The following is a 27,246-nucleotide window of genomic DNA, read 5'->3' as shown; positions in this document are numbered from 1 at the left end:
TCATGACGATCCTCCTACCTCTGCCTCCCTAGTGCTGGGATTAAAGGCGTGGGCCACCACGCCCGGCAGCTTCTTTACTTTGTAACAAGTCTGATTTGAGTGGAAAATCCCTTCACCTTGTTTCTGCTCCTGTCGCTCTGTGCCGCTGGCCAGGTGGGCTCATGGATCAGGGCTGCTGGTGCCTCAGTGGGATTCTTGCTGGTTTCCTCCTTTCTGGTAGATATTGGTCTTTTCTGCTTCTCTGCTGTAGTTGATAATAACTTATACACCTTCACTTTTCAGTCGAAGAGTGTATTTTTCTGTGTTTCTGTTTATTTCCCTCCCTAGGCTGCTTTGGTGTGGCTAGTATGTTGCCATCTTACCCAGAAATACTACTGTTACTTTTGCTTGTTTCTACTATCATATCTTAGCATCCCTGAGATGAAAGTGAAGACATACAATTTATAATTTGTAGACATTTGGGTATAGCTGTCCTTGAATCTTAAAATTATAGCTTTGTAACATAAGTAAAGCTCTCATTTAATATGCAGTTTAAAATCATTTATAAATTGTTATGACTTAGTATAGCTATAAAGTGGTCATATTTATATCTTATGACACTTAAGATTTATATTAATAATGGAAATATATCCAGTGTTGGACTTAGAAGGGCTCTGTTTGAGGATAAGGGACATTTTACCTGCCTGTGGAGAAAGGGGGAGAAATGTCTCAGCATGCTGGTCCCGAGTCAAATGAGTTTCCTCTTTGGCTTGCTTTGTCAATCCTGTGGCAGCTGGTAATGGACAGTCAGCTGTGGTGGACTTGTTGAATATTGAAGAGATGGACAGTATGAGTTTATTGAGATGATCTTGTAGGGTCAAGAGTAAGAAAAAAAATTAGGAAGGGGGTGGGTGCTATCGTGGGAGGAATGTTGACAATATAGTCATTTTAGCTTTGGATTAAAAGGGTTTTTGATTGAATTTGTTCCCTGAAAGATTTATAGTTTGTTGGACTTTTTCAGATTTATTAACATAGAGAGATTTACCTCACGTAAGAATGTTAGGTCACATATGCAGATGGTAAAAAATGGCTATTTAGAGAGGTAAAAATAGCCCAAGACAAATTAGGCTCTCTACCAGTAACATTTCAGCTCTGTACCATCACTGAAGCTCTAATCAGTCAATCAGCCTTATAGAATGCTTAAATATGTATTTCTTCTTCTAGGAGTTTTAGTTGATTGTTCCCTTTGTTGGTCACATATCACATTTTGTGCATGAGGAGGCCAAATTTTGTTTCATATCCCACAGTTGTTGGGAAGGCTTCTCGGATCTGCTATAGATAAAGGTGAGCAGACAGAAGGCAGTTCTCAGAGAGGGAAACAGTTGCTAAAGAAATAAGGAAGAAGTCTCTGGATATTATTGAATCTATTGTCCATCATTATCCTTGTCTGATTCTTTGCTTTTGTCCTCTGTATCTGATATAACATCTATATGTGACGCATAATGTTCTAATCTAAAGTTAAAACAGCATGCCCTAAAGAAGTAAAAGTGGCAGATGAAGGAAGCAGGTATCCCAGGCAACCAAAAATTCCCCTGCATGTATCATCATACTTCTTAACCACACTCACTGTTTCTCCCTGTGTCCACAGAGCCTGTAAAAGCATAAAAACTTGGTTCAAGTAAAACATAAGATCTGGGTAAACAAATATACACAGCAAAAACATGATTAGGGCAAGAACATAATACCCTGATATGTCACTAAAACCAGGACTGGTGTTATTTTTAGGAATATACCAAAGAAGATTCCAAATATCTTAGACAATTTCCAAAGCACATTGACATAAAAGTATTAAGAAATATGAAAAATGATAGTTAGAAATGCTGTTAGAAGAGTTTTGAATTTAGTTATTTAGGGTACCCAGCTGCCATTGTAGCTGAAATATAGGATTACGTTTAAAAATGCCATATAGTAGTATATGTGTTTTCCTTAATTTTTTGTAGGATGTTTAGTACTTATTTTACAAAGAGATAATGGATGTTTTCCAGAGGAGATAGCTCTTACATTTAGAAGAACTAATGAGAACATCTTTGACTCAGGAAGCCAAAAGCTTTGATCAATTTATTTTTATTTTTATTTATTTATTTTTTGAATTTTTTTGAGGTAGGGTCTCGCTCTAGCCCAGGCTGACCTGGAATTCACTATGGAGTCTCAGGGTGGCCTCGAACTCACGGTGATCCTCCTACCTCTGCCTCCCAAGTGCTGGGATTAAAGGCGTGCGCCACCACACCCGGCAAGGTTTGATCAATTTTGATTATTAGTGTCTCTTGTTTATTTATCAGTATAAAAGATAGAAGAGCTTGGGCATGATGAAAGTGTTGTACAATAGGCCCAAGTTTACAAATCAATTTAAATGTTTGCCCAGTAAGTTGCATAATTATTATGTCATTTAGCAGGAATTCCCCAAGAAGGAACAATTCTTTTTATTAGAATTCCTCCTAATGTTAAGGCTGTGGTTTATTTAACAAGTGAAGGTTTTACCTAAATGCAAATACATACAAACTTAGCTTTGAATAACAGTAACCAAAGTTTAGATGGTTCATTCATTAAAAGGATAAAGGATAAAATTCTTGTTCTTTGAGCTAGCTTTGTGTACATCTTAGTAAAAACAGACCAACATTAAAAAAAAAAACCTCATTATTATAAACAAAGAATCCATTTTACCTCAAGATACTGAGTTCTGACAGGATTTTTCCTCCCATATTTATGTATTTTAAAGAAAAGTGAGGCTGGGCATGCTAGGGACTCTTGCCACTGCAAATGAACTCCAGACTCATGTGCTCCTTTGTACATCTTGCTTTATGTGGGGTACTGAGGAATTGAACTGGGTCCTTAGACTTTGCAGGCAAGTGCCTTAACCACTAAACAATCTCTCCAACACTTATTGCCTATTTTAAAACCATTTCCCCTATAAGGGAATCCCCCTTGAGAGGGAAGAGTGTGGATTCCAGAAGATTCCCCTGTGGAAGCCCTCCTTAAATGAAGTCCTCAGCTTTAGCCTAGCCTAGGTAGACATAAGTGACTTTTGATTCCTTAGTGTTAGATTCCTTAGCCTTAGAACTGAGCTCCTCCATGACCCTGTGTCCTCTTTCTAGCTGTGGTTCCCTGGTGGAAGCAGTGGCTTTTGTCCATTTCCCAGTTGACGAACCTGGTCTCCTCCTAATGAGCTTCTTGGGAAAGGTATTGACATGTGTGTCAAGTCATGCCTGAATGAGAGGTGGAGAAACAAGCTGCATCTATGGCTAAGAATGATGGCCTAGTGTAGTCATTATGAGAGTAGGGTCCTGATATGCCATTTTCCTAATCAAGTAAATCAGAGATACACCATGATCTTAAAGTGCCTGTTTCCTTGGGGATCAAATAGGAATTGGGAAAGGAATGATGCACAAGATGTTTCATAAGTTTGATCCAATGAAAGGAGATTCTTCCCTAGCTAGAGAGGGAGGCTTGTATCAGCTTAAGTTGTAGGGCTGTGGGGTCCCTGCATCCTCAGATCTACAGATTTGATATGTATTAGTCTGGGAAAGTAAAGTCCCCAGAATTTTACACTAAGGTGTTTAAAGAAGTTGTCAGAAGTTAAACTAGAGACAAGAGGATAGAAATCATTCATATTGGCCATGCAAACTTTGACCTGGAGATGTGTGGGTTTGTTTTGTTCTGAGAAGGACCTAATTTTCCTAGTTACAAAACCTGGTTATCCTCTCATGGGACTTTTTTGTGTGCGAGGCAGATGAACTAGTAGTTTTTATTTGTCTGATCCATGCTTGCTGATTGATAGCAGACAACAGAATTTAAAAATAAAAAATCTTACTTATTTATTTTCAAACAGAAAGATAAGAGGGAGAATAAATGAATGAATGTAGGTGTGCCATGGCCTCTGGCCACTACAAAGGAACTACAGATGCATGTACCACTTTGTGCATCTACCTTTATGTGGGTACCTGGGAATCAAACCCTGATAGTTAGGCTTTGCAGGCAAGCACCTTAACCTCTGTGCTATCTATCCAGGCCACAACAGATTTTTTTTTGTTTGTTTGTTTGTTTGAGGTAGGGTTTCACTTTAGCTCAGGCTGACCTGGAATTCACCATTGTAGTCTCAGGATGGCCTCTAACTCAAAGTGATTCTCCTGCCTCTGCCTCCTGAGTGCTGGGATTAAAGGCATGTACCACAATGCCCAGCTACAATATAATTTGTTTTAATATTTTATTTATTTATTTAATTTGAGAGAGAGAGACAGGGAGAGAGAAAGAGGCAGAGAAATTGGTCACACTAGGGCCTCCAGCCACTGCAAATGACCTCCAGACATACATACTACCTTGTACATCTGGCTTACATGGGTAATCGGAAATTAAACCTAGGTCCTTAGGCCTCACAGACAAGTCCTTAACTGCTAAGTAATCTTTCCAAACCAACAACAGAATTTTTTTTATTTTTATTTTTATTAACATTTTCCATGATTATAAAATATAAGCCATGGTAATTCCCTCCCTCCCGACCCCCATACTTTCCCATTTGAAATACCATTCTCCATCATATTACCTCCCCATTATAATCATTGTAATTACATATAGACAGTATCAACCTATTAAGTATCCTCCTCCCTTCCTTTCTCTACCCTTTATGTCTCCTTTTCAACTTACTGGCCTCTGCTACTAAGTATTTTCATTCTCACGCAGAAGCCCAATCATCTGTAGCTAGGATCCACATATGAGAGAGAACATGTGGCGCTTGGCTTTTTGGGCCTGGGTTACCTCATTTAGTATAATACTTTCCAGGTCCATCCATTTTTCTGCAAATTTCATAATTTCATTTTTCTTTACCACTGAGTAGAACTCCATTGTAAAAATTTGCCACATCTTCATTATCCACTCATCTGTTGAGGGACATCTAGGCTGGTTCCATTTCCCAGCTATTATAAATTGAGCAGCAATAAACATGGTTGAGCACGTACTTCTAAGGAAATGAGATGAGTCCTTTGGATATATGCCTAGGAGTGCTATAGCTGGGTCATATGGTAGATCAATCTTTAGCTGTTTTAGGAACCTCCACACTGTTTTCCACAATGGCTGGACCAGATTGCATTCCCACCAGCAGTATAGAAGGGTTCCTTTTTTTCCACATCCCCGCCAACATTTATGAACATTTGTTTTCATGATGGTGGCCAATTTGACAGGAGTGAGATGAAATCTCAATGTAGTTTTACACTGCATTTCCCTGATGACTAGTGACGTAGAACATTTTTTTAGATGCTTATATGCCATTTGTATTTCTTACTTTGAGAATGCTCTATTTAGCACCATAGCCCATTTTTTGATTGGCTTGTTTGATTCCTTATTATTTAACTTTTTTTTAAAATTTTTATTAACATTTTTCATGATTATAAAATATATCCCATGGTAATTCCATCCCTCCCCCCCCCCACACTTTCCCGTTTGAAATTCCATTCTCCATCATATTACCTCCCCATTACAATCATTGTAATTACATATATACAATATCAACCTATTAAGTATCCTCCTCCCTTCCGTTCTCCACCCTTTATGTCTCCTTTTCAACTTACTGGCCTCTGCTACTAAGTATTTTCATTCTCACGCAGAAGCCCAGTCATCTGTAGCTAGGATCCACATATGAGAGAGAACATGTGGCACTTGGCTTTCTGGGCCTGGGTTACCTGACTTAGTATAATACTTTCCAGGTCCATCCATTTTTCTGCAAATTTCATAACTTCATTTTTCTTTACCGCTGAGTAGAACTCCATTGTATAAATGTGCCACATCTTCATTATCCACTCATCTGTTGAGGGACATCTAGGCTGGTTCCATTTCCCAGCTATTATAAATTGAGCAGCAATAAACATGGTTGAGCATGTACTTCTAAGGAAATGAGATGAGTCCTTTGGATATATGCCTAGGAGCGCTATAGCTGGGTCATATGGTAAATCAATCTTTAGCTGTTTTAGGAACCTCCACACTGTTTTCCACAATGGCTGGACCAGATTGCATTCCCACCAGCAGTGCAGAAGGGTTCCTTTTTTTCCACATCCCCGCCAACATTTATGAACATTTGTTTTCATGATGGTGGCCAGTCTGACAGGAGAGAGATGGAATCTCAATGTAGTTTTAATCTGCATTTCCCTGATGACTAGTGACGTAGAACATTTTTTAGATGCTTATATGCCATTCGTATTTCTTCCTTTGAGAACTCTCTATTTAGCTCCATAGCCCATTTTTTGATTGGCTTGTTTGATTCCTTATTATTTAACTTTTTGAGTTCTTTGTATATCCTAGATATTAATCCTCTATCAGATATATAGCTGGCGAAGATTTTTTCCCATTCTGTAGGTTGCCTCTTTGCTTTTTTCACAGTGTCCTTTGTGGTGCAAAATCTTGGTAATTTCATTAGGTCCCAGTGGTTAATCTGTGGTTTTATTGCCTGAGCAATTGGGGTTGTATTCAGAAACTCTTTGCCAAGACCAATATGGTGAAGGGTTTCCCCTACTTTTTCCTCTAGCAGTTTCAGTTTCCGGACTGATGTTAAGGTCTTTAATCCATTTGGACTTAATTCTTGTGCATGGCGAGAGAGAAGAATCTATTTTCATCCTTCTGCAGATATATATACCCCGTTTCCAAAACACCATTTGCTGAAGAGGCTGTCTCTTCTTCAATTAGTATTTTTGGCATTTTTATCAAATATCAGGTGGCTATAGCTACTTGGGCTTACATCTGGGTCCTCTATTCTATTCTACTGATCTACATGTCTGTTTTTGTGCCAGTACCATGCTGTTTTTGTTACTATGGCTCTGTAGTATAGATTAAAATCAGGTATGGTGATACCACCAGCCTCTTTTTTGTTGCTCAGTATTATTTTAGATATTCGATGTTTTTTGTGATTCCAAATGAATTTTTGCATTGTTTTTTCTATTTCCATGAAGAAAGCCTTTGGAATTTTGATAGGGATTGCATTAAATGTGTAGATTGCTTTAGGTAAGATTGCCATTTTCACGATATTGATTCTTCCAATCCAGGAACAAGGGATGTTTCTCCACTTTCTAATGTCTTCTGCGATTTCTCGCTTGAGTGTTATAAAGTTCTCATTGTATAGATTCTTTACTTCCTTGGTTAGGTTTATTCCAAGGTACTTTATTTTTTCTGATGCAATTGTGAATGAGAGTGATTTTCTGATTTCATCCTCTGTGTGTTTGTTGTTAGCATATATGAAGGCTACTGATTTCTGTGTATTTATTTTGTATCCTGCTACATTGCTGTATGGTTTGATCAGATCTAACAGCTTGCTAGTAGAGTCTTTAGGGTCCTTTATGTATAGAATCAAGTCATCTACAAATAATGATAACTTGATTTCTTCCTTTCCAATTTGTATCCCTTTTATGTGTGTCTCTTGCCTTATTGCTATGGCTAAGACTTCCAAAACTATATTAAATAAAAGTGGGGACAGTGGACACCCTTGTCTTGTTCCTCATTTTAGTGGAAAAGCTTCCAGTTTTTCCCCATTTAGTAACATGTTGGCTGTAGGCTTATCATAAATAGCCTTTATTATATTGAGATATGTTCCTTCTATTCCCAGTCTCTGTAGGACTTTTATCATGAAGGGATGTTGGATTTTGTCAAATGCTTTCTCTGCGTCTAATGAGGTGATGATGTGATTTTTGTCCTTCAACCCGTTTATGTAATGTATTACATTTATAGATTTGCGTATGTTGAACCATCTTTGCATCTCTGGGATAAAGCCTACTTGGTCAGGGTGAATGATCTTTTTGATATATTCTTGTATTCTGTTTGCCAATATTTTGTTGAGAATTTTTGCATCTATGTTCATGAGGGAGATTGGTCTGTAATTTTCTTTTTTTGTTCTATCTTTGCCTGGTTTTGGTATCAGGGTGATGCTGGCCTCATAGAAGGAGTTTGGTAGAATTCCTTCTTTTTCTATTTCCTGGAAAAGCTTAAGAAGCAATGGTGTTAGCTCTTCCTTAAAGGTCTGATAAAATTCAGCAGTGAATCCATCCGGGCCTGGGCTTTTTTTAGTTGGGAGATTATTGATAACTGTTTGGATCTCCATGTTTGTTATAGGTCTATTTAAGTGATTAATCTCATTTTGATTTAATTTAGGTAGGTCATATAGATCAAGGAAATCATCCATTTCTTTCAGATTTTCATACTTTGTGGAGTATATGCTTTTATCGTATGTCCCTATGATTTTTTGAATTTCCCTGGAATCTGTTGTGATGTTACCTTGTTCATCTCTGATTTGATTAATTTGTGTCTCTTCTCTCTTTCTTTTGGTCAGATTTGCTCAGGGTTTATCAATCTTGTTTATCCTTTCAAAGAACCAACTCTTTGTTTCATTAATTCTTTGGATTGTTCTTTTTGTTTCTATTTCATTAATTTCTGCCCTAATCTTTATTATTTCTTCCTGTCTACTAATTTTTGGTTTGACTTGTTCTTCTTTTTCCAAGGCTTTAAGGCGAAGCATTAGGTCGTTTACTTGCGACCTTTCTAATTTCTTAATATAGGCACTTAAGGCTATAAATTTACCTCTTAGAACTGCCTTCATTGTGTCCCAGAGATATTGGTATGTTGTGTTCTCATTATCATTTGACTCTAGAAATTGTTTGATTTCCTTTTTGATTTCTTCATTGACCCACTCATCATTTAGTAGTGTATTGTTTAGTTTCCATGATTTTGTGTATGCTCTATAGCCTTTCTTGCTACTGATTTGTAGTTTAATTCCATTGTGGTCAGATAGAATGCAAGGAATTATTTCAATTTTCCTGAATTTGTTAAGATTTGCTTTGTGTCCTAATATATGGTCTGTTTTAGAGAATGTTCCATGTGCTGCTGAAAAGAATGTATATTCTGCAGCCTTTGGATGAAATGTCCTGTATATATCTGTTAGGTCCATTCCTTCTATGACCTCATTTAGTCCAGTTGCCTCTCTGTTTATTCTTTCCCTGGATGACCTGTCAATTGATGAGAGTGGGGTGTTAAAGTCACCCACCACCACTGTGTTTGGTGTTATCTGTGACCTTAGTTCTAATAGTGTTTGTTTGACGAATTTGGGAGCCCCCATGTTAGGTGCATATATGTTTAGTATTGTAATGTCCTCCTGTTGGAGTGTACCCTTAATCAATATAGAGTGACCTTCCTTATCATTCTTCACTAACGTCGGACTAAAGTCTACCCTGTCTGATATTAGGATAGCAACCCCTGCTTGTTTTCTAGGCCCATTTGCTTGAAACACCGTCTTCCAACCTTTCACCCTAAGATAATGTCTATCCTTTGTAGAAAGGTGAGTTTCTTGGAGACAACAAATTGTAGGATCCTGCTTTTTAACCCAGTCTGCAAATCTATGTCTTTTCGTTGGGGCATTGAGACCGTTGATATTAAGAGATATTATTGAAAGGTGTGTATTTATGTTTGCCATTTTTGTGTGTGTGTGTGTGTTACTGGTTCTATCTGTGCTCTCTTCTGTTAACTGGTATTTGAGTATAGCTTGTTTTTTCTAAGTTCCTTATATGTGTGCTTTTCCTTTTGTTCAGCATGGAGGATTCTATCAAGTATTTTCTGTAGAGCTGGTTTTGTCTTCAAATACGCCTTTAACCTGCTTTTGTCATGGAATGTCTTTATTTCTCCATCTATTTGAATGGATAACTTTGCAGGATAAAGTAACCTTGGTTGACAGTTGTTATCTTTCACAACTTGGAATATATCACTCCAAGCCCTTCTGGCTTTAAAAGTTTGTGTTGAATAATCTGCTGTAATCCTGATGGGCTTGCTTTTGTAGGTAACTTGATTTTTCTCTCTAACTGCTTTCAATAATTTTTCTTTGGTTTGTGTGTTTGGAAGTTTGACTATAATATGGCGAGGGGAGGTTCTTTCTGGGTTTTGTCTGGCTGGGGTTCTAAAGGCTTCCTGTATCTGTATTGGCACCTCTTTCCCAATTTGGGGGAAATTTTCCTCTATGATTTTGTTGAAGGTGCCTACTATGCCTCTGGAGTGGAGTTCTTCTCCTTCTACTATGCCCTGAATTCTTATATTGGATCTTTTCATAGTGTCCCAAATATCTTGAATTTCCCACTCATACTTTTCTATAAGTTTGTCTTTCTCTTTGTTGGACTGCATTAGGTCTGCCACCTGGTCTTCTAGCTTAGATATTTTGTCCTCTCCATCATCCATCCTACTGGTGAGATTTTCTACAGAGTTTTTTATTTCATTAACTGTGTTCTTCATTGCTAGTAATTCTGACTGGTTTTTCCTTATTATTTCTATTTCCCTATTTATGTCTTGTATTGCCTTCTTTATTTCATTAAATTGGTGTCCTGCCTCTTCTTTGATTCCTTTGATTTCCTCTTTGATTTCCTCTTTGATTTCTTCTTTGATTGTTTTCATGTGTTCTTTGACCTCTTTGAACATATTTATAATTATTCTTTTGAACTCTTTCTCAGGCATTTCTTCTAACTCTTTCTCTCTGGAGGACATTTCTGATGCATTAATACTTTTAGGTGGATTTATATCATCTTGCTTTTTAGTGTTTCTTGTGTTATAATGTATATATTTTTGCATCTTGGATTAAGTTAATGCTTGGATTTTCTAGCTAGCTGTGTATTCTTAGCTGTATCAATTGATTTGATGTAATATATTTTCAGGGTAGGACCTTAAGGTATTAGGTGTGGCTATTAACACTTTCAGAGCATCTAAAAAGATGTTCTTAGGGGTTGAGTTTCCATGCTATAGGAGTATTCAAGCAGGCCGAGTGGAATAAAATACAGGTAGATTCTAAAATTTAACTAAACACTGTACACATTCAATCAAAAACAGCCCCTAGTATGTATGCAAGTGTAGTTATTATAATGACCAGATCTTCTATCAACAAAGAGGTTTAGATTTCTGGTCTGTTGAGGGATCCAAGTCAGCTTGTGACCAAGTGAGATCCTTCCCTGGTGCAATCCCTGTTACCTTGGGTGATTTTGGTCTCAGTCAAGTTGCTGCCTGGGTCGTCGGGCTGCTGTTCTGATTTCTGGAGCTGGGCACTTGCTTTTCCTAAGGGGCAAACCGAGCCGCTGCTGCTGCCTCTGCTGGTGCCAGAGCTGCCACCACCGGAGCCACCACTGCTGCTGAAGCTGCTGCTGCCGTGACCACCGCCGCTGCTCCCCCCGAAGCCGCTGCTGCGGGATCTGCCGCCGCTGCCGCTCCTGGGTCCGCTGCTGCTGGGGCCGCTTGTACCGGTGCTGGAGCCGCTGAAGTTGCTGCCGAACTCTGCTCCTGCTTGGGTCCCGCTGTCAGCCCAAGTTGGCGTGGCCGGGTCCCGGGCCGCTGCTGTGTTCGCTGGAGCTGGGTTCAGGCGGTGGGGGAGGGGAGGGAGCCGTGGCTGCTCTGGTTGTCTCGCTGCTCCACGTGTGCGTCTACCTCGCAGTCTTCTCCTCCGCTGCTTGCTGCCGCTCTCCCCTCACGTTTCCCGAGTTGCGGAGAGCGCAGTGTGAGGGGAAAATCCCGCACCTGGCTTTTCCTGCGGCTCAAGCCGAGAGACTGGCGGCTTTCTGCTGTGCCGTGGCTGCGGCGTTTTCTATTATTTAACTTTTTGAGTTCTTTGTATATCCTAGATATTAATCTTCTATCAGATATATAGCTGGCGAAGATTTTTTCCCATTCTGTAGGTTGCCTCTTTGCTTTTTTCACTGTGTCCTTTTCAGAGCAAAATCTTTGTAATTTCATGAGGTGCCAGTGATTAATCTGTGGTTTTATTGCCTGAGCAATTGGGGTTGTATTCAGAAACTCTTTGCCAAGACCAATATGGTGAAGGGTTTCCCCTACTTTTTCCAATATACTAAGCTATTCCTTATGTTTGCCTGCCTCAGGACCACTTCTCTTTATTTATTTATTTTGTTCATTTTTATTTATTTATTTGAGAGTGACACAGAGAGAGAAAGAGGCAGATAGATAGATAGAGAGAGAGAATGGGCACGCCAGGGCTTTTGGCCACTGCAAACGAACTCTAGACGCATGTGTCCTCTTGTGCATCTGTCTAACGTGGGTCCTGGGGACTCGAGCCTTGAACTGAGGTACTTAGGCTTCACAGGCAAGCGCTTAACTGCTAAACCATCTCTGCAGCCCTTATTTATTTTTTTGCTGGTGTGTAATATAGTATGGGTCGTAGGGGTGTGTGTGTGTGTGTGTGTGTGTGTGTGTGTGTGTGTGTGTGTATGTGTGTTGTATTGCGCACATGTTTGTGCCAATGCAGTGCCCCATGAACTTGCCTATCTATGGTAGGTGATGGATACGCTTGCCTGTGGTGGCTGGAGCAGAATATTGGGTGTTTTGCTCCATCACTTTTTCACCTGTTCTTACTTGAGTCAGAGTCTCTTACTGATCCCAGATTTTTTTCTTTCTTCTTTTCTTCCTTCCTCTTTATTTTATTTTTTATTTTTATTTTTTATTTTTCAAGGTAGGGTCTAACTCTGGCCCAGGCTGACCTGGAACTCACTATATAGTCTCAGGGTGGCCTCAAAATCATGGTGATACTCCTAACACTGCCCGCTAAGTGCTGGAATTAAAGGTGTGTGCTACCACACCTGGCTCCAGAGCCATTTTTTCATGAGCTCTGGTGATTCTTGGGTCTCTGTTCCCCTATGGGACTGACGTTACAGATGTGTATGATCTCACCTAGCTGTGTATGTAGATCCTAGGGATCAAACCTACACAATCTCTAAGACCTCCTCAGGCTAGTAAGTGCTGTTAACCACTCAAAAATTTCTTGAGCCCTTAAGTCTCCATTTTAGTATAGTCTAGCTCTGCTCCTCTTCTTTGTGTGGGCCAAGCAAGGAAGGAGACGGAGGCTATTGCCTGATGTCCCCTTGAAAAAAAATAACTAGCTTGGTGACTGTCACAGACACAAACATCAGAATGAAAAAGTAAAAACAGATTGGCTAGAGTGAGATTTTCAGAAAAGAAATAAAGGTTTGTAAACATGTAGTATTTCTGTAAGTCAAAATTTTAATCTCACTACCTGGCTGGCTCATCAAGTAATATGTCACTAGTGTCTCTGGGTGTTTCCAGGTCTTGACATCTTGGTCTAAGTATTTGAAAAGGTATACATAAGAAGTGAAGCATCAAGAAACTTTATTAAGAACAGCTTGATAGTACAGTGCTATGAGGGACCACCTGAGGGGGAAAGTGGTCCAGAGCTAAGGTTACTGATGGGGGCTTCCTTTTTATTTTATTTTATTTTTTGGTTATTTGCAAAAAGATAGAGAGTAGAGAATGAGAATGGGTATGCCAGGCTTCTTGCCATTGCAAATGAACTCCAGATGCACGTGCCACTTTGTGCATATGGCTTTATGTGGGTACTGGAGAGTTGAACTTGGGCCATTGGACTTTGCAAGCAAGTGGCTTTAACTGCTGAGCCATCTCCCCAGCCCCTGGGGCTTCTTTTTATGAGGGGGAGAGCAGCGAGGAACATATTGAGAGTGGTTCTCTATTTTGGTTGATAGGCTTGGGTTATATAAGCTTTTCTCTACTGTACATGTCCTTTCCCATGATGTATCTGGTTTAATTTTATGTACATCCAATTTGTGCATAGGAATAAGGTGATAAATAGGGGACTATCTAAAAGTTTGCTTAGGGGAAGCAGTTTGACCTTTTGTGCATATACCTAAAACTAGTCCAATCTAGATGGCCCCTTGTCTCCTGTTCCTACATATATCTTGGAACATAGTTAAATGGAGCCCAACAAGAAAGATGATGTTCCTAAACACCTCTAGGGGAGGAGAGACTTATTTCATTGTTTGATGTGGGTTGTGGGTGCAGTTTGGATGTAGGTGGGGTCCCAAGTTTCCAATATGTTGCTAGGTGCATTGTTACAAAAGGCTTCTAGCTTAGATATTCTGTCCTCTCCCTCATCCATCCTACTGGTGAGATTTTCTACAGAGTTTTTTATTTCATTAACTGTGTTCTTCATTGCTAGTAATTCTGACTGGTTTTTCTTTATTATTTCTATTTCCTTATTTATGTCTTGTATTGCCTTCTTTATTTCATGAAATTGGTGTCCTGCATCTTCTTTGATTCCTTTGATTTCCTCTTTAAGTTCCTCTTTGACTCCTTTAATTTGTTCTCTGACTTCTTGTACATATTTACAATCATTCTTTTGAACTCTTTCTCAGGCATTTCCTCTAACTCTTTCTCACTGGAGGACATTTCTGATGCATTAATACCTTTAGGTGGGTTTATATCGTCTTGCTTTTTAGTGTTTCTTGTGTTATAATGTATATATTTTTGCATCTTGGTTAAGTTAATGGTTGGATTTTCTTGCTAGCTGTGTATTCTTAGCTGTATCAATTGATTTGATGTAATATATTTTCAGGGTAGGAACTTAAGGTGTTAGGTGTGGCTCTTAAGACTCTCAGAGTATCTTCAAAGATGTTCCTAGGGGTTGGGTTTCTCTGCTATAGGAGTATTCATCAGGCCGAGTGGAATAAAATACAGGTAGATTCTAAAATTTAACTAAACACTGTACACATTCAATCAAAAACAGCCCCTAGTATGTATGCAAGAGTAGTTATTATAACGACCAGATCCTCTATCAACTAAGAGGTTAAGATTTCTGGTCTGTTGAGGGATCCAAGTCAGCTTGTGACCAAGTGAGACCCTTTCCTGGTGCAATCCCAGTTACCTTAGATGATTTTGGTCTCAGTCAGGTTGCTGCCTGGGTCGTTGGGCTGCTGTTCTGATTTCTGGAGCTGGGCACTTGCTTTTCCTGCGGGACAAACCGAGCCTGGTAAGTGTGGCCCTGCAGATCAGCACCCCTGCTGATGGAACTGCTGCTGCTCAAGCTGCCCCTGCTCGGACTGTAGCCACTGCTGCTGAAGGTGTTGCTGCAGGACCCACTGCTGCTGCTGCCTCTGCTGCTGCTGTAGCTGCCACTGCTGGAGCCACCACTGCTGCTGAAGCTGCTGCTGCTGTGTCCACTGTCGCTGCTCCCCCTGAAGCTGCTGCTGCTGAGTCTGCTGCTGCTGCCACTGCTGGGTCGGCTGCTGCTGGGGCCGCTGTGTCCGGTGCTGGAGCCGCTGATGTTGCTGCCAAACTCTGGTCCTGCTTTGGTCCCGCTGTTGGCGTGTCCACATCCCGGGCTCCTGTTCTGTTTACTGGATCTGGGCTCAGGCAGTGGGGGAGGGGAGGGAGCCGCAGCTGCTCTGGTTCTCTCGCTGCTCCAAGCGTTCTTCTACCTCGCAGTCTGCTCCTCCGTTGCTCGCTGCCGCTCTCCCCTCACGTTTCCCGAGTTGCAGAGAGCACGGTGTGAGGGGAAGCTCCTGCACCTGGCTTTTCCTGCGGCTCGAGCCGAGTCTGGCTGCTTTCTGGTGCGCTGCGGCCGCGGTGGTTGGCGAGCTGCTGGAGCCGCTTTTCCCGCCTGTGCGGGTTCTGGATGCTCTGGAACTCTTCTACTTCTCCGCTTCAATTTCCTATACACCTCAGTTTTTAGTAAAAGTGTGTATTTTGCTGAGATTTTTTGGTCTTTTTTCCCCCCTAGGGTGCTTTGGCGTGGTACCTACGCCGCCATCTTAACTGGAAGTCCATCCATTTTAGTATCGTTTGGATTACATTTAGATGAGAAGTTTGGGAACGCTAAGCCATATATGTATGTTTGCATGTATGCATGTGTATGTTTATGTATGTATGTATACACACACACACACAGATATATGTGGTTTTTCAGTGTATGGTCTCACTGTGGCCCAGGCTGACCTGGAATTCACTATGTGGTCTCAGGGTGGCCTCAAATTCAAGGTGATTCTCCTACCTCTAGCTCCTGAGTGCTGGGATTAAAGGCGTGTGCCACCATGCCCAGCTTCCATATATTTTCTATTAGTTAGAAAGTAATTGTTAAACATAGAGAATGGACATGTACTGTCTGATTAAGAACTATTTTATATACCTTTTAAATGAAATAAAATAATTACATACATGTAGTACATTAATGGTTGTGTCATATAATATAGTAATATATTATTAATGATCAGACAAATAATTTGTATATCTACTACTAAAATGCTCAAGAGCTACATTTTGCCATTAATAAAAATGCAGCTAGGTAATTTAATTTAGTTTCAAGTGGTGTGAGAGCTATAAGAAATTCTTTAATAAAAAAGTTTCATGGCAACATTTTTCTGAAGCACCTCAAGATGTTATAATTGCAGGTTAAGTTATTTTGACAAGATGGTGTAAGTGATCCAAGCATTTTGTGTTTCTATTCATAGAGCAGTGGTAGAGCTAAAACCTTATGTTGGAGTTGAAAAGGGGTGTCCTTGTGTGACTGGAGGAGCTGACTTACAGTGTGTGTTTTCATTTGATTCTCATAGTCTCCAGCCAGATGCTATAGGGTGACACAGTACTCTACCCTTGAAGACATTATCATGTATAATGCATCTTATTCTTTTAGTTAACAATTTTCATAATATAAATGGGAACATTATGGTTCATCTGTGAAAATCATCTTTCCCTAAGATCTCATTCTAAGATCTTCATTCTACAATGGCAGGTCATTGCACTTTTGTTTTTTCTGCTTTCTTTCTTTATTCTGTTAGAATTTAAAATAGTGAACAAAACAGACATGTATCTTGACCGTGTAAATGGGACCAACAGACAACTTCTCTCACCTGGGAGACAAAGAGAGCAGATGGGATATGACTAGTGATGCACTGGGACGGTGGCACAGATTTGACCATCCAGAAAGAGTTATCACCCTACTTTAGAACTAAGTACCTGGGGTCAGCTTGTGAGTAGAAAGGAGGCTGGGCTAGTAGGTAGATCTGCATCAGAAAGTTCACTGGGTGCTGACTATGCTGTTGCATGTGGATGTATAGGTACCATAGAAGCATTTGGCAGAGGCGGCACCTGAGAATTACAGGAGGAATAGCAAGTAAGCAGGTTAAAAAAAAAAAAAAAAAAAAAAAAAAAAAAGGACCTAGAAAGTTCTGCATAGTGAAGGGAGCAGTTACCAGTGCCCTGAAGTGATAGAGTAACATGGAAGGGCAAGTCTGCATAACTTAGCAGAAAGCCAAGGCTTCAGGTGACAAAGTACAGGTTAACCCACATCTCCAGGCATTTTGCTTTAGTGGGTATGACATAGCCTCAGAGTCACAGTAACTTGAAGCAAACTGGAGAGACATTTTAGCAATGGCTAGAATCAGGCTACTTTTACCAAAAAGAGGAGAGTAATGAGGCAGAGGGGGGCTGTTGGGTGCAGGGCTCCTTCCCGGTCAGGTAGTGCCGAGGGCAGGACCAGGCCTGCTGGTTCTCCTCTAGGGGTTGAAGGAGGATGATGAATGTCAGACGACTCAGAGACCTCTCCTGGCCACCGGAGAAAAACCACACTGAATCGGGAGTCTTTTCAATACAGGAACTCGCAGAAACAACTCACTTTATTACTCTGAGAAGTTGTCTATATCATGTTGGGGACGAAGGTGGGGATTTTAGGATGGGAATAGTGGTAAGGGCCAATAGTAAACTTTAACTATTGAAATGGGAATTACAATTGCCACGTGGAGGTGGCAGGCCAGAAGCCATTAGGCGTCTTTGCTGAGTTTTTTGCTGGCCAGAGACAGGTCGCTAAACTTTAGCTAGGCTCAGAAAGTTCCACTAGGCCTCACGCCTGGGCCTTTCAGAGCCCAACAGTTGGGGGAGTGGACAGTTGGATCAAAGGACTGCCCCTGTGTGGACTGCACCATTCCCCAGGGGCAGCATTACTTTGTTAAGACTGGCATAACAAATATTGCAGACAGGATGGCTTAATCTACAGAAATTTATTTCCTCACATTTTGGGATGATATAAGTTTGATGGCAAAATGTTGGCAAAGGTGGGGTCTTCTCAGGCCTTGTACATGGTTGCCTTCTTGTGTCCTCCTCATGTGGTCGAATGTGTCAGTGTTCACATTAAAATAGTTAACCTAAAGTACCCCACTAAAGGCCTTATCTACCAACACTGCTAAGCTGTCAACATATGAAGCTGGGTGGAGGACAGAATTCTGCCCATAATAGAGCCTCTATGGAGACACTTAATAATGTTGATTTTCTCATATACTAGGGATGAGATTGGGGACATTTGTGGTTTGAAAATCCTGAATATATTTTTGTCCATTTATTTTTTTACTTGCAGTGATGAAGACTCTTAAATTAATTAGAAACTTTGTATGGAGTTGAGATTGCCTTAGCTCTCCTGCCCTGGTTCCAGATGCCCGAGGTTTCAGTCTCTGCTCTTCAGGGTGTAACTGTATGCTGGAGAATGTCACTTTAGTGGGAGCTGTGGTTTAGAGTGTGGACTCTGGAGGCATTCTGCTAGGTTTGAAGTGGTGCATGCATCTGGAGTCTGCAGTGGCTGGAGGTCCTGTCGCACTTACATTCTGTCTCTCTCTGCAAATATATAAATAAATATACTTTAAAAAGCTATGCACATATGTTGGTGTGTATTTTTTATCATTTTAATAGGAGGAAGTTCGAAATACTGATTTTCTGGGTTAAGGGGGTAAACATTAAAGATCTCTTAAATATTAACATACTGGTCTTCTTTAATTTTAACACCTACCTATGTGCATGAGAAGGCTGTTTTCCTTGTTCCCATTAGAAGGAACTGGCTTCTTATTCATGATTTGTGTGCAATTTTTTAAGAATAATTTTTATTTGTTGGGGGGAGGAGGGGGGAGAAAAAGAAAGAAAAGAAAAAAAAAACAAAGAAAGATAAATGAGAACAAGCATGTCTGGGCCTCTTGCCACTGCAGATGAACTCTAGATGCATGCACTACATTGTGCATCTGGGTTTATGTTGGTACTAGGGAGTCTAACCCAGGCCAGCTGGCTTTGCAAGTAGGCATCTTTAGCTGCTGAGCCTTCTCTCCAGCCCTGCTTGCAGTCTTCATTACTAACCAGATTGAATATTTGTATGCTCCTTTATATTCTGTTTTGATAATGTTTCTGTTTTTTCTTTTTGTCCATTCTTTTTTTTTTTGAGTCATCCATTATTTTTCTTTCCTATTGATATTTAAACATTTTTAAATATTCAGAATATTAGAGAATTCTGTTTTATGTTCTTTTGAGAAGTTCTTATATAAATTGTAGAGGTTATAATGCATTTTTATTATTCTTATCTAATTTTTTTGGTATTTGAGAGTTTGAAAACGTTGCCTAACCCGACCATGACCTTGTGATGCTTCTGTCTCTGCTTTCCCCCTCTCTTCACACTCATAGTTTTTTTTTTTTTTTTAATTAATTTTCTATTCAGCAAATACAGGCAGTTTGGTACCATTATTAGGCTCATCCGTGACCTACCCCCTCCCCAATAGCCCCTCCTTGTTGAGGTATATATATGGGTCGTGCATTGTGGAGTTAGCCCACAGTTATTGGTACAATAAATGTCTCTGCATATCATGACCCAACATGTGGCTCTGACATTCTTTCCGCCCCCTCTTCTGCAAAATTTTCCTGAGCTATGTTGGGTTTGATTTTGGTCTGCTTCAGTGATGAGGTGTTGGGGGCCTCTGAGGCTCTGGCTCTCTGATTTGGTAGGAGTTGATTTTTCTCTGTGTTGGTCTCCTTCCCCCTTGTGCTGGTATCCAGTTCATCAGTAAAACAGCACCTTTGTTTGTTTCACCAATTTTCCTTAGTTTTAGCTGGGGCCCTTTTGAGGTCTGATGGGGTGGCTCTCTCCTTAGGATCTGCATCTATCTGAAAAAGAGAAGCAGATTCTCCAATGGAGAGTAAGTTAGCACCAGGACAAATGTCATACTCATAGTTTAATAGGATATTTTCAAAACAATACTTGGGCTGGAGAGATGTCTTAGTGGTTAAGGCATTTGCCTGTGAAGCCAAAGGACCCAGGCTCGGTTCCCCAGAACACACATAAACCAGATGCACATGGGGAACATGCATCTGGAGTTCATTTGCAATGGCTATAGGCCCTGGCATGCCCATTCTTTCACTGTCTGTCTCTCTTTTCTCTATCTCGCTATTTCTCTAATTGTAAATAACTAAAAATTTAAAAAAAAAAATTAAAAAATACTTTCCATGCTATTAGCAAAAAGTGAAACAACAGTAAAAATCTGAGTTAGATAAATGGCTTAGTTGATAAAGCACTTGCCACACAACCTGGAGTGACTGAGTTAAAGACCTCAGATTCCAAAAGCTGAAAACTGTAGGGGGCTCCTATAATCCTGATGCCATTATAGAAATGAGATAGAGAGTTGAGGCCTGAACCAAAAGTAAAAATGCTGGGCTGGGAGATAGCTCAGTGGGTAAAGTACTTGTCTCACAAGCATGAGGATCTGGGTTCAATCTCCAGAGCCATGTAAAAATGCCAGCACAATGGTACTTGCTTGTATTCCCAGTACTGGAGAGAGGGAGAGCTTATTGGCCAGCCAGTTTAATTTAACTGTTGAGTTCCAGGTCAGTGAGAGACCCTGTTTCATAAAAGGAAGGCAAATATTATTCCTGAGGAAATCGCTATGTAATTTATATTTGTATGTATTGTGATAAGAGAAGCCAACACATTGATGTTTTCTGACATCCTATTACATATCAGTCCTCTGGAAGTTTCCTTTGCAAAGTGAAAACTTATGACCTATATTTAGAGTGTTTCGTGCATCTGCTGGTTCTCAGTGGTCTTTTGTTCAGAATAACCCATGTGTTGAAGAGGTATATTTGGCAGTAAAATATTCTGGTTCTTTTTGCTGCCTTGCTCATATTACTGCCAAGTAGCCATAGTGCAGAGGAACCTCCCTTCCCTCGTTTGTTAAACTGATCTGAGCTGAGTGAGTAATTCCAAAAATATTAATACGGGGCTGCAAAGATGCCTCTGTGGTTAAAAGTGCTTGCTGTGCATGCCTGATGACTGGAGTTGGGATTCCTATTATCCAAGTAAAGCAAACATGCAGATCTATAACCCCAACATACATGCAGCCATGGGACACAGTCAGGAGGACCCTGAATGAAGCTCATGGGTCAGCTAGCGTGGCCTTAGCAGCAAGCAGATAAACACAAGACAGATTCTCTTAAACAAGGTAGAAGGTGAGAAATAATGCTCTGAGGTTGTCCTCTGACCTCCACATGTGTGCTATGCACTCCCCCCACCATACACTTTTTTTTTAAAATGACACAACCTTCTTAACTATTTGTATATTTCCCCTTTAATCTTATTTATTTAATTTATTTGAGACAGAGATAGAGAAAAAGAAGCAGACGAGTAGGGCCACACCAGGGGCTCCTGCCACCATAAACAAACTCCAGATGCATGAGCCACTGTTTGCATCTGGATTTATGTGGGTAGGGGGGAATCAAACTCAGGCCATCAGGCTTTGTAAGCAAGCACATTTAGCAGCAGTACCATCTCTCCACTCCAATTTTTCCCTTTAAATGGCTGTGACATTAACAAATTCTTTGTTCACATACAATACTTTTATTTATTCAGTGGTTGGCCACAGAGCTCTTGAAGACATGCCTGAGTACAGGACTTGAAAACAGAGCTCAGAAGGGCCTGACTAGAGATGAGTCAATGTGAGCATGCCAGTGGGCTCAGAAAGTTGTAGACAGCCACAGCAGAAGAGGCCTCCAGGGTGATTGCTGTAACTCGCAGAAGAAGATGGCTGTCTTGGGTTTCCATAGTATTCTATCTCCTAGGGTTTATGCTCAGTGTGGTGTGTGGTGGTGGTGAGCATTCCATGAGCTGGATGCTTAGAGGGCAGCTCTGCCCTTTCTTCATGGCACTCTGCCTCCCATGCTTCCCTGTGTTGGTCAGCTCCAAATCCTCCATGTTCTAAGGAAGAAGACAGCAGCAGACTAGTCTTAGTTTCCCTGGGCTCATGGGAAGAGGGAAGAGCATTGGGTTAAAAAGGAATCCAGGTTCTGGGCTGGGGGTGGAGGAATGGGATGGGGCAAGGAAGCTAGTGGAAAAAAAAGGGTCTGTTTCACTAGAATTTATGTCAGCATCACTTTTAGGGTAACTTTTCCTAAAACAAATGTATTTTCCCACAATTTTTTGTAATAAGAGAGAGAGAGAGAGAGAGAGAGAATTGGTATGCCAGGGCTTGTAGCTACTGCAATAGAACTCTAGACACATGTGCCACCTTGTGCACATGTGGGACCTTGTGCATGTGTCATCTTGTGCATCTGGCTTATGTGGGATCTGGAGAGTCAAACATGGGTACTTAGGCTTTGCAGGAAAGCTCCTTAACTGCTAAGCCATCTCTCCAGCACTTGCCTACAAACTTTAATTGCATTCCAATACATTATATATCTGCATGGCAAATAGAAAATAATATGTAGAAAAGATAGCAAATAACAAAGCCTTTTCCAGTGGTGATGCATCCTTGACTCATTTTGACTCATCTTCAATACTGTCTCTTTCACTGAATGTTGTAGGTTATAGCAGATCCTAGTTAAATAATTTTAGAGAAGAGCTAATTCACTGTGTGGTCCCCAAATAATCAGGGTCTGCTCAGGCTCCTACGGGGAATACGCTGTGCGGGGCTGTGGCAGTGGCTGTCTCGCATGGCATTCCTGTCAGGTGTCATTCACTCCCATTCAAGAGCACATTTGGAGTGAACCAAAGTGTACCCATGAGATGTGTGTGTGTGCTGGCTACCAGACACACTTCCTGAATGAAAGCATCAGGTCAGGGATGGCAGATCCACCTGAGCCCTCACCTCAGAGTGCGGCCCACAGCTAACAGCTGCATGGTGTATGGAAATGATGATGCAGATACAGATTTTTGACTGTTTTATTTGAAAGTTTACATTTTTTATGATTGTGTTAGTGTGTAATTTTTGTACCATCGGTGGCTAGTTTTTGTCTAAAATCTTTTTTGGAATATTGCTTAATGTTTTGATTTTATGATAGTTAAGCTTGTATTCAGTGTTTTGCCAATTGATATTATATGCTTGTAATAAAAGCAGAAGAAAACTAAAAAAAAAAATAATCAGGGTCTGTACAAGGGAATTTATTTCATATTTCTAGTGACCATGTTTGAAATAATATGAAATTAGATATATCCTTTAGTGGTGAACTATTTTAACCTTTATAGTTCTTTTTCTCCACTTGCCTAACTGTTGCAAGTGGTTTGAAAATAAAATGTTTTCAAAAGAGTAAGATATTTCACCATCTTGTAGTAAGAGATTTTCTTGGAATTTTAAAGCTCACCTCTGTTTGTGTTTGGCATAACACCCGGGAGTTTATAACCCAGACTCTGAAAGGAAACTGTAGCAACAATAGGTTGCTAAGCAAGCCTCTTAGCTAATTAAACAATGTTCCTAGAGTAACTCCAACTGCTGTGCTGCTTGGGCTTGGTGGATCAACTCAAAATGAGGCTTGCCTTCCATTTCTGACAAAATGTATATTAGAAATAAATTAAAGCATATTGTTTATAATGACTTTAAGAGGAAAATAACTAAAGTGTATGAGAAAAATGAAACAACCCAATATTCAATAGCAATGGAATACTTAACCAAATGATACATTACATAAAGTATTAAAGATCATTCCAATTTCAGGTTTGTGTACAATATCATAAATACTATATTTTCATCAGAATTCAAATCATCGCCTCCTTTATTATGCAGATCATCAGAAATGTATACAGCATATTTTTTTCAGAAGCATTTCACCCTGTTACTACTTTTCAAAATAACATTGAGACAGAAGGGAGCCTCTTTAGCTTATTCAGATTATAATTAATTTTACCAGTTGAGTATATTATAGAATGGAATAGGTGGCTCAGCAGTGCAGGTGCTCACTTGCAAAGCCTGGCACCTGGATTTGATTCCCTCGTACCCACATAAAGACAGAGATACACAAAGTGGTGTGTGCATCTGGAGTTTATATGTAGTGGCTAGAGGCCCTGGCATGCCATGCCCATTCTGTCTCTCCCCTTGCTCTCGTTCTCCTTTTTAAAAAAGAAAATGGAGAAGATGGCACCAAGAGCAAAGAAGGAAGCTCCTGCCCCTCCCAAAAAAGGAAACCAAAGCAAAGGCTCTGGAAGCCAAGAAGACTGTGCTGAGAGACATCCACAGCCACAAAAAGAAGATCTGCTTGGGGGCTGGAGAGATGGCTTAGCGGTTAAGCGCTTGCCTGTGAAGCCTAAGGACCCCAGTTCGAGGCTCGGTTCCCCAGGTCCCACGTTAGCCAGATGCACAAGGGGGCACACGCGTCTGGAGTTCGTTTGCAGAGGCTGGAAGCCCTGGTGCGCCCATTCTCTCTCTCTCCTTCTATCTGTCTTTCTCTCTATGTCTGTCGCTCTCAAATAAATAAATAAATAAATAAATAAATAAATAAATAAATAAATAAATAAAAAGATCTGCTTGGGTACCTGCCTTCCAGCAACTCAAGACACTATTGCAGAGGTAGCCTGAACACCTTGGAAGAGCACCCCCAGAAGAAACAATCTGGACCGCTATTCCACCAAGTTCCCCTGACCACCACGTCAGGCATGAAGATAGAAGATGGCACACTTGTGTTTACTGTGGACATCAAGGCTAACAAGCACCAAATCAAGCAGGCTCTGAGGAAACTCTGTGACATTGATGTGGCCAAGGCCAAGACTCTGACCAGGCTTAATGGAGGGAAGAAGGCAAATGTTCAGCTGGCTTCCATTATGATACTTTGGATGTTGCCAACAAAATTGGGATCATCTAAACTGTATCCATCTATTTAATTCTATTTATTTCTTTATTTAATTATTTTTATTTTTATTTTTATTTTTTTTGGTTTTTTGAGATAGGGTCTCACTCTAGCCCAGGCTGACCTGGAATTCACTATGGAGTCTCAGGGTGTTCTTAAACTCACGGCAATCTTCCTACCTTTGCCTCCCAAGTGCTGGGATTAAAGGCATGCACCACCACGCCCAGAGAATTATGAAGTATAGTCAAAAGCCAGGTCCTGGACTGTTCAAATAATTTATTTTTCTGTTTAGAGTTATATCACTGATTAAAAAGAAAGGCCAAGATGGACATCAGGGATAGATGAGTAATTCAAGCCTGAAAACTCCATCCTTCCCTAAATGTCATTTATGCTAATCCTAAAGTGGCTAGAAGAATCCATTTTTCATTTTCATCCTCTCTGGGTGCTACTTTTTTCATCTAGTTTTCCTAAGTCAGCTCTATTAGTAGAAAACTTTTCTGTATATACTTAGCCCCAAAGTACTTGATTAAAATTGGTTTCACTAATTATGTTTGGAAGAAAGCTGAAGTTGCTTTGGATATATCAGATAGCATTTGTGGTTTAGATCATTGTAGCTTTATTTTATAAAATTTTAATTTCTCCCTTTAGCCATCTGATGTGTTACTTTTTCTTCAGTATTTGATTTTGTTGATATTGTACTTGTCTTTGAATTTCCAGAAACAAAATTTTCAAAGTTTAAAAATATTTAGAACCATTGCATGTTAAAGGAATGTGGTATACCAGTCAGAAATCAAATTCTGCAGGATGCCTCATTGGAATGTTCTTCATTGCACTTTGCTCACTGCGCTCTTCTTTCTTAGGTTCTCCCAGTTGGGATGCTGGCTGACTCCTCTTCCAACACCTAAGACTGAGAGAGACCCTGAGGACACAGCTAGAGATGCCATCAGAACGTTGCCTCAGGTATAACCTGCATGATAATGTCCTTGCTTAGTATTGCATCCTAAAATACTATAAAGCAGGACCAGGTACATTCTAAAACCAAGCACTGCACATATATTTGACTGAGTAAACAAATCAGTCCCTATATTTGTGACTTAGGTATGGTGGCACAAGAATGAACCACTAAGACCTCTTTCTAGAGCAACCTAAAAAGTTGTGTGATTCTTTGAGTAAAACTACTTTTTATCATTTTCTTGTTTAGAATGCTAACCTCTGAGCAAAAGGTATGTCACCATAAAAGTATATGACTGGAAAAAAATCAGAAATTTATACATATATATCAATATTGTGCCCTTTATAACACATTCATATAGAGAATGCAATACTTACTGTCAAAATTCTGATAACATTTTAAAAATAATTCATTTATTTAATAAATACTTTTTTGAGTCCAAGATGCAGAGTATGCAGATATAAATAATATAAATAAGGTTCTTCCTGTTGTAAAATGGATGTTCTATGGGACAAATAGAAATTAAATAAATAATCAAAGCATCAGTGATGCCAATGCAATTGTGAACCATACCCTGACAGAAAAGTGTAGAATCAACACAGTAGGGAAATAATGTTCTGAGGAATCACTCTGTAACCTGAGAGCTAATGGAGGAGCTGATCTGGGAAATGTCCTGGGGCAGAAGGCACTTGACATGTTTCTACATCTGAGAGGCAGCCAATGAGAAGGGGCATGGCATTCATTCTTCCTGGAGGGAACACCTCATCTTCTGACAAAGTAGTCAGTAGGTTGTCAGAGCAAAAATTAAGACATATAAACAATCAGGGGAATACATTTTTGATGTTGCGAATGAGATATTTCTATTAAATAGTGAAATCAGCTGTCTTCTAAGATTTTGAAGGTATTATAGGTGATTATTTACAAAATAGGTTCAGAAATGGTGGCATCCCTGGAGCAGGTATAATTCCTCTGAACTTCCCAGTGAGTTTGTTGCACTCAATGGGGAATGAGGGCTTGTTGTGCAGTATTTTTCCTTGTCAACAGGGATGGGGAACGATTGATGTTTATTGGGTAGAGGCCAGAAATTGTACTAAACATGAATTGTAATTCATAAGACAGCTCCCCAAAGCAGAAACCTGTCTAGTTCAGAATGCAAGTATTATTGAGGCCAAAAAAGCCCTGCTTTAGATCTGGTATTCAGCCAGTATAGCACATGGGAACTGGCATCTGCAGGCTACCACTCCAGCCATGATAGTTATATCTTGGTACCAGGACCAGTGTGCAGTTGCAAAATGTTTTTCTCTTCTATCCCATTTTTAAAAAATATTATTTATTTATTTATTGATTTGAGAGGGGGAGAGAGAGAGAGAGAGAGAGGGAGAGAATGGGCCCACCAGGGCCTCCAGCCACTGTATGAGAACTCCAGATACTTGTGCCACCTTGTGCAACTGGCTTACATGGGTCCTGGAGAATCGAACCTGTGTCCTTTGTCTTTGTAGGCAAGTGCCTCAACTGCTAAGGCATCCTTCCAGCCCTCTACCCATATTTTAAAATTATTTTTATTGTTATTATTATTTTTGGTTTTTTGAGGTAGG

The 27,246-nt window shown here is 40.2% G+C and overlaps 1 protein-coding gene across 6 annotated transcripts in view; it reads left to right on the top strand.

Annotated features, from left to right (window-relative positions):
* Positions 1-27,246, top strand: part of Klhl32 (kelch like family member 32) — a 265,516-nt gene that overhangs the window by 45,468 nt on the left and 192,802 nt on the right. For 5 of the 6 annotated variants that reach the window (XM_045154373.1, XM_045154372.1, XM_045154375.1 and 2 more), the window contains one exon: positions 25,560-25,659. In XM_045154373.1, coding sequence (XP_045010308.1) covers positions 25,637-25,659 — 23 coding nt within the window. In that variant the 5' untranslated portion in view covers positions 25,560-25,636. Of the gene's footprint in view, positions 1-14,802; positions 14,822-25,559; positions 25,660-27,246 lie in introns of those variants that run through there. The other variant, XM_045154374.1, reaches the window with a different exon arrangement.

This window comes from Jaculus jaculus, chromosome 7 (genome assembly GCF_020740685.1).
Source record: "Jaculus jaculus isolate mJacJac1 chromosome 7, mJacJac1.mat.Y.cur, whole genome shotgun sequence".
NCBI lineage: Eukaryota > Metazoa > Chordata > Mammalia > Rodentia > Dipodidae > Jaculus > Jaculus jaculus.
Note: the sequence above shows the minus strand (reverse complement) of the source record. Positions and strands in the feature narration are given on the sequence as shown.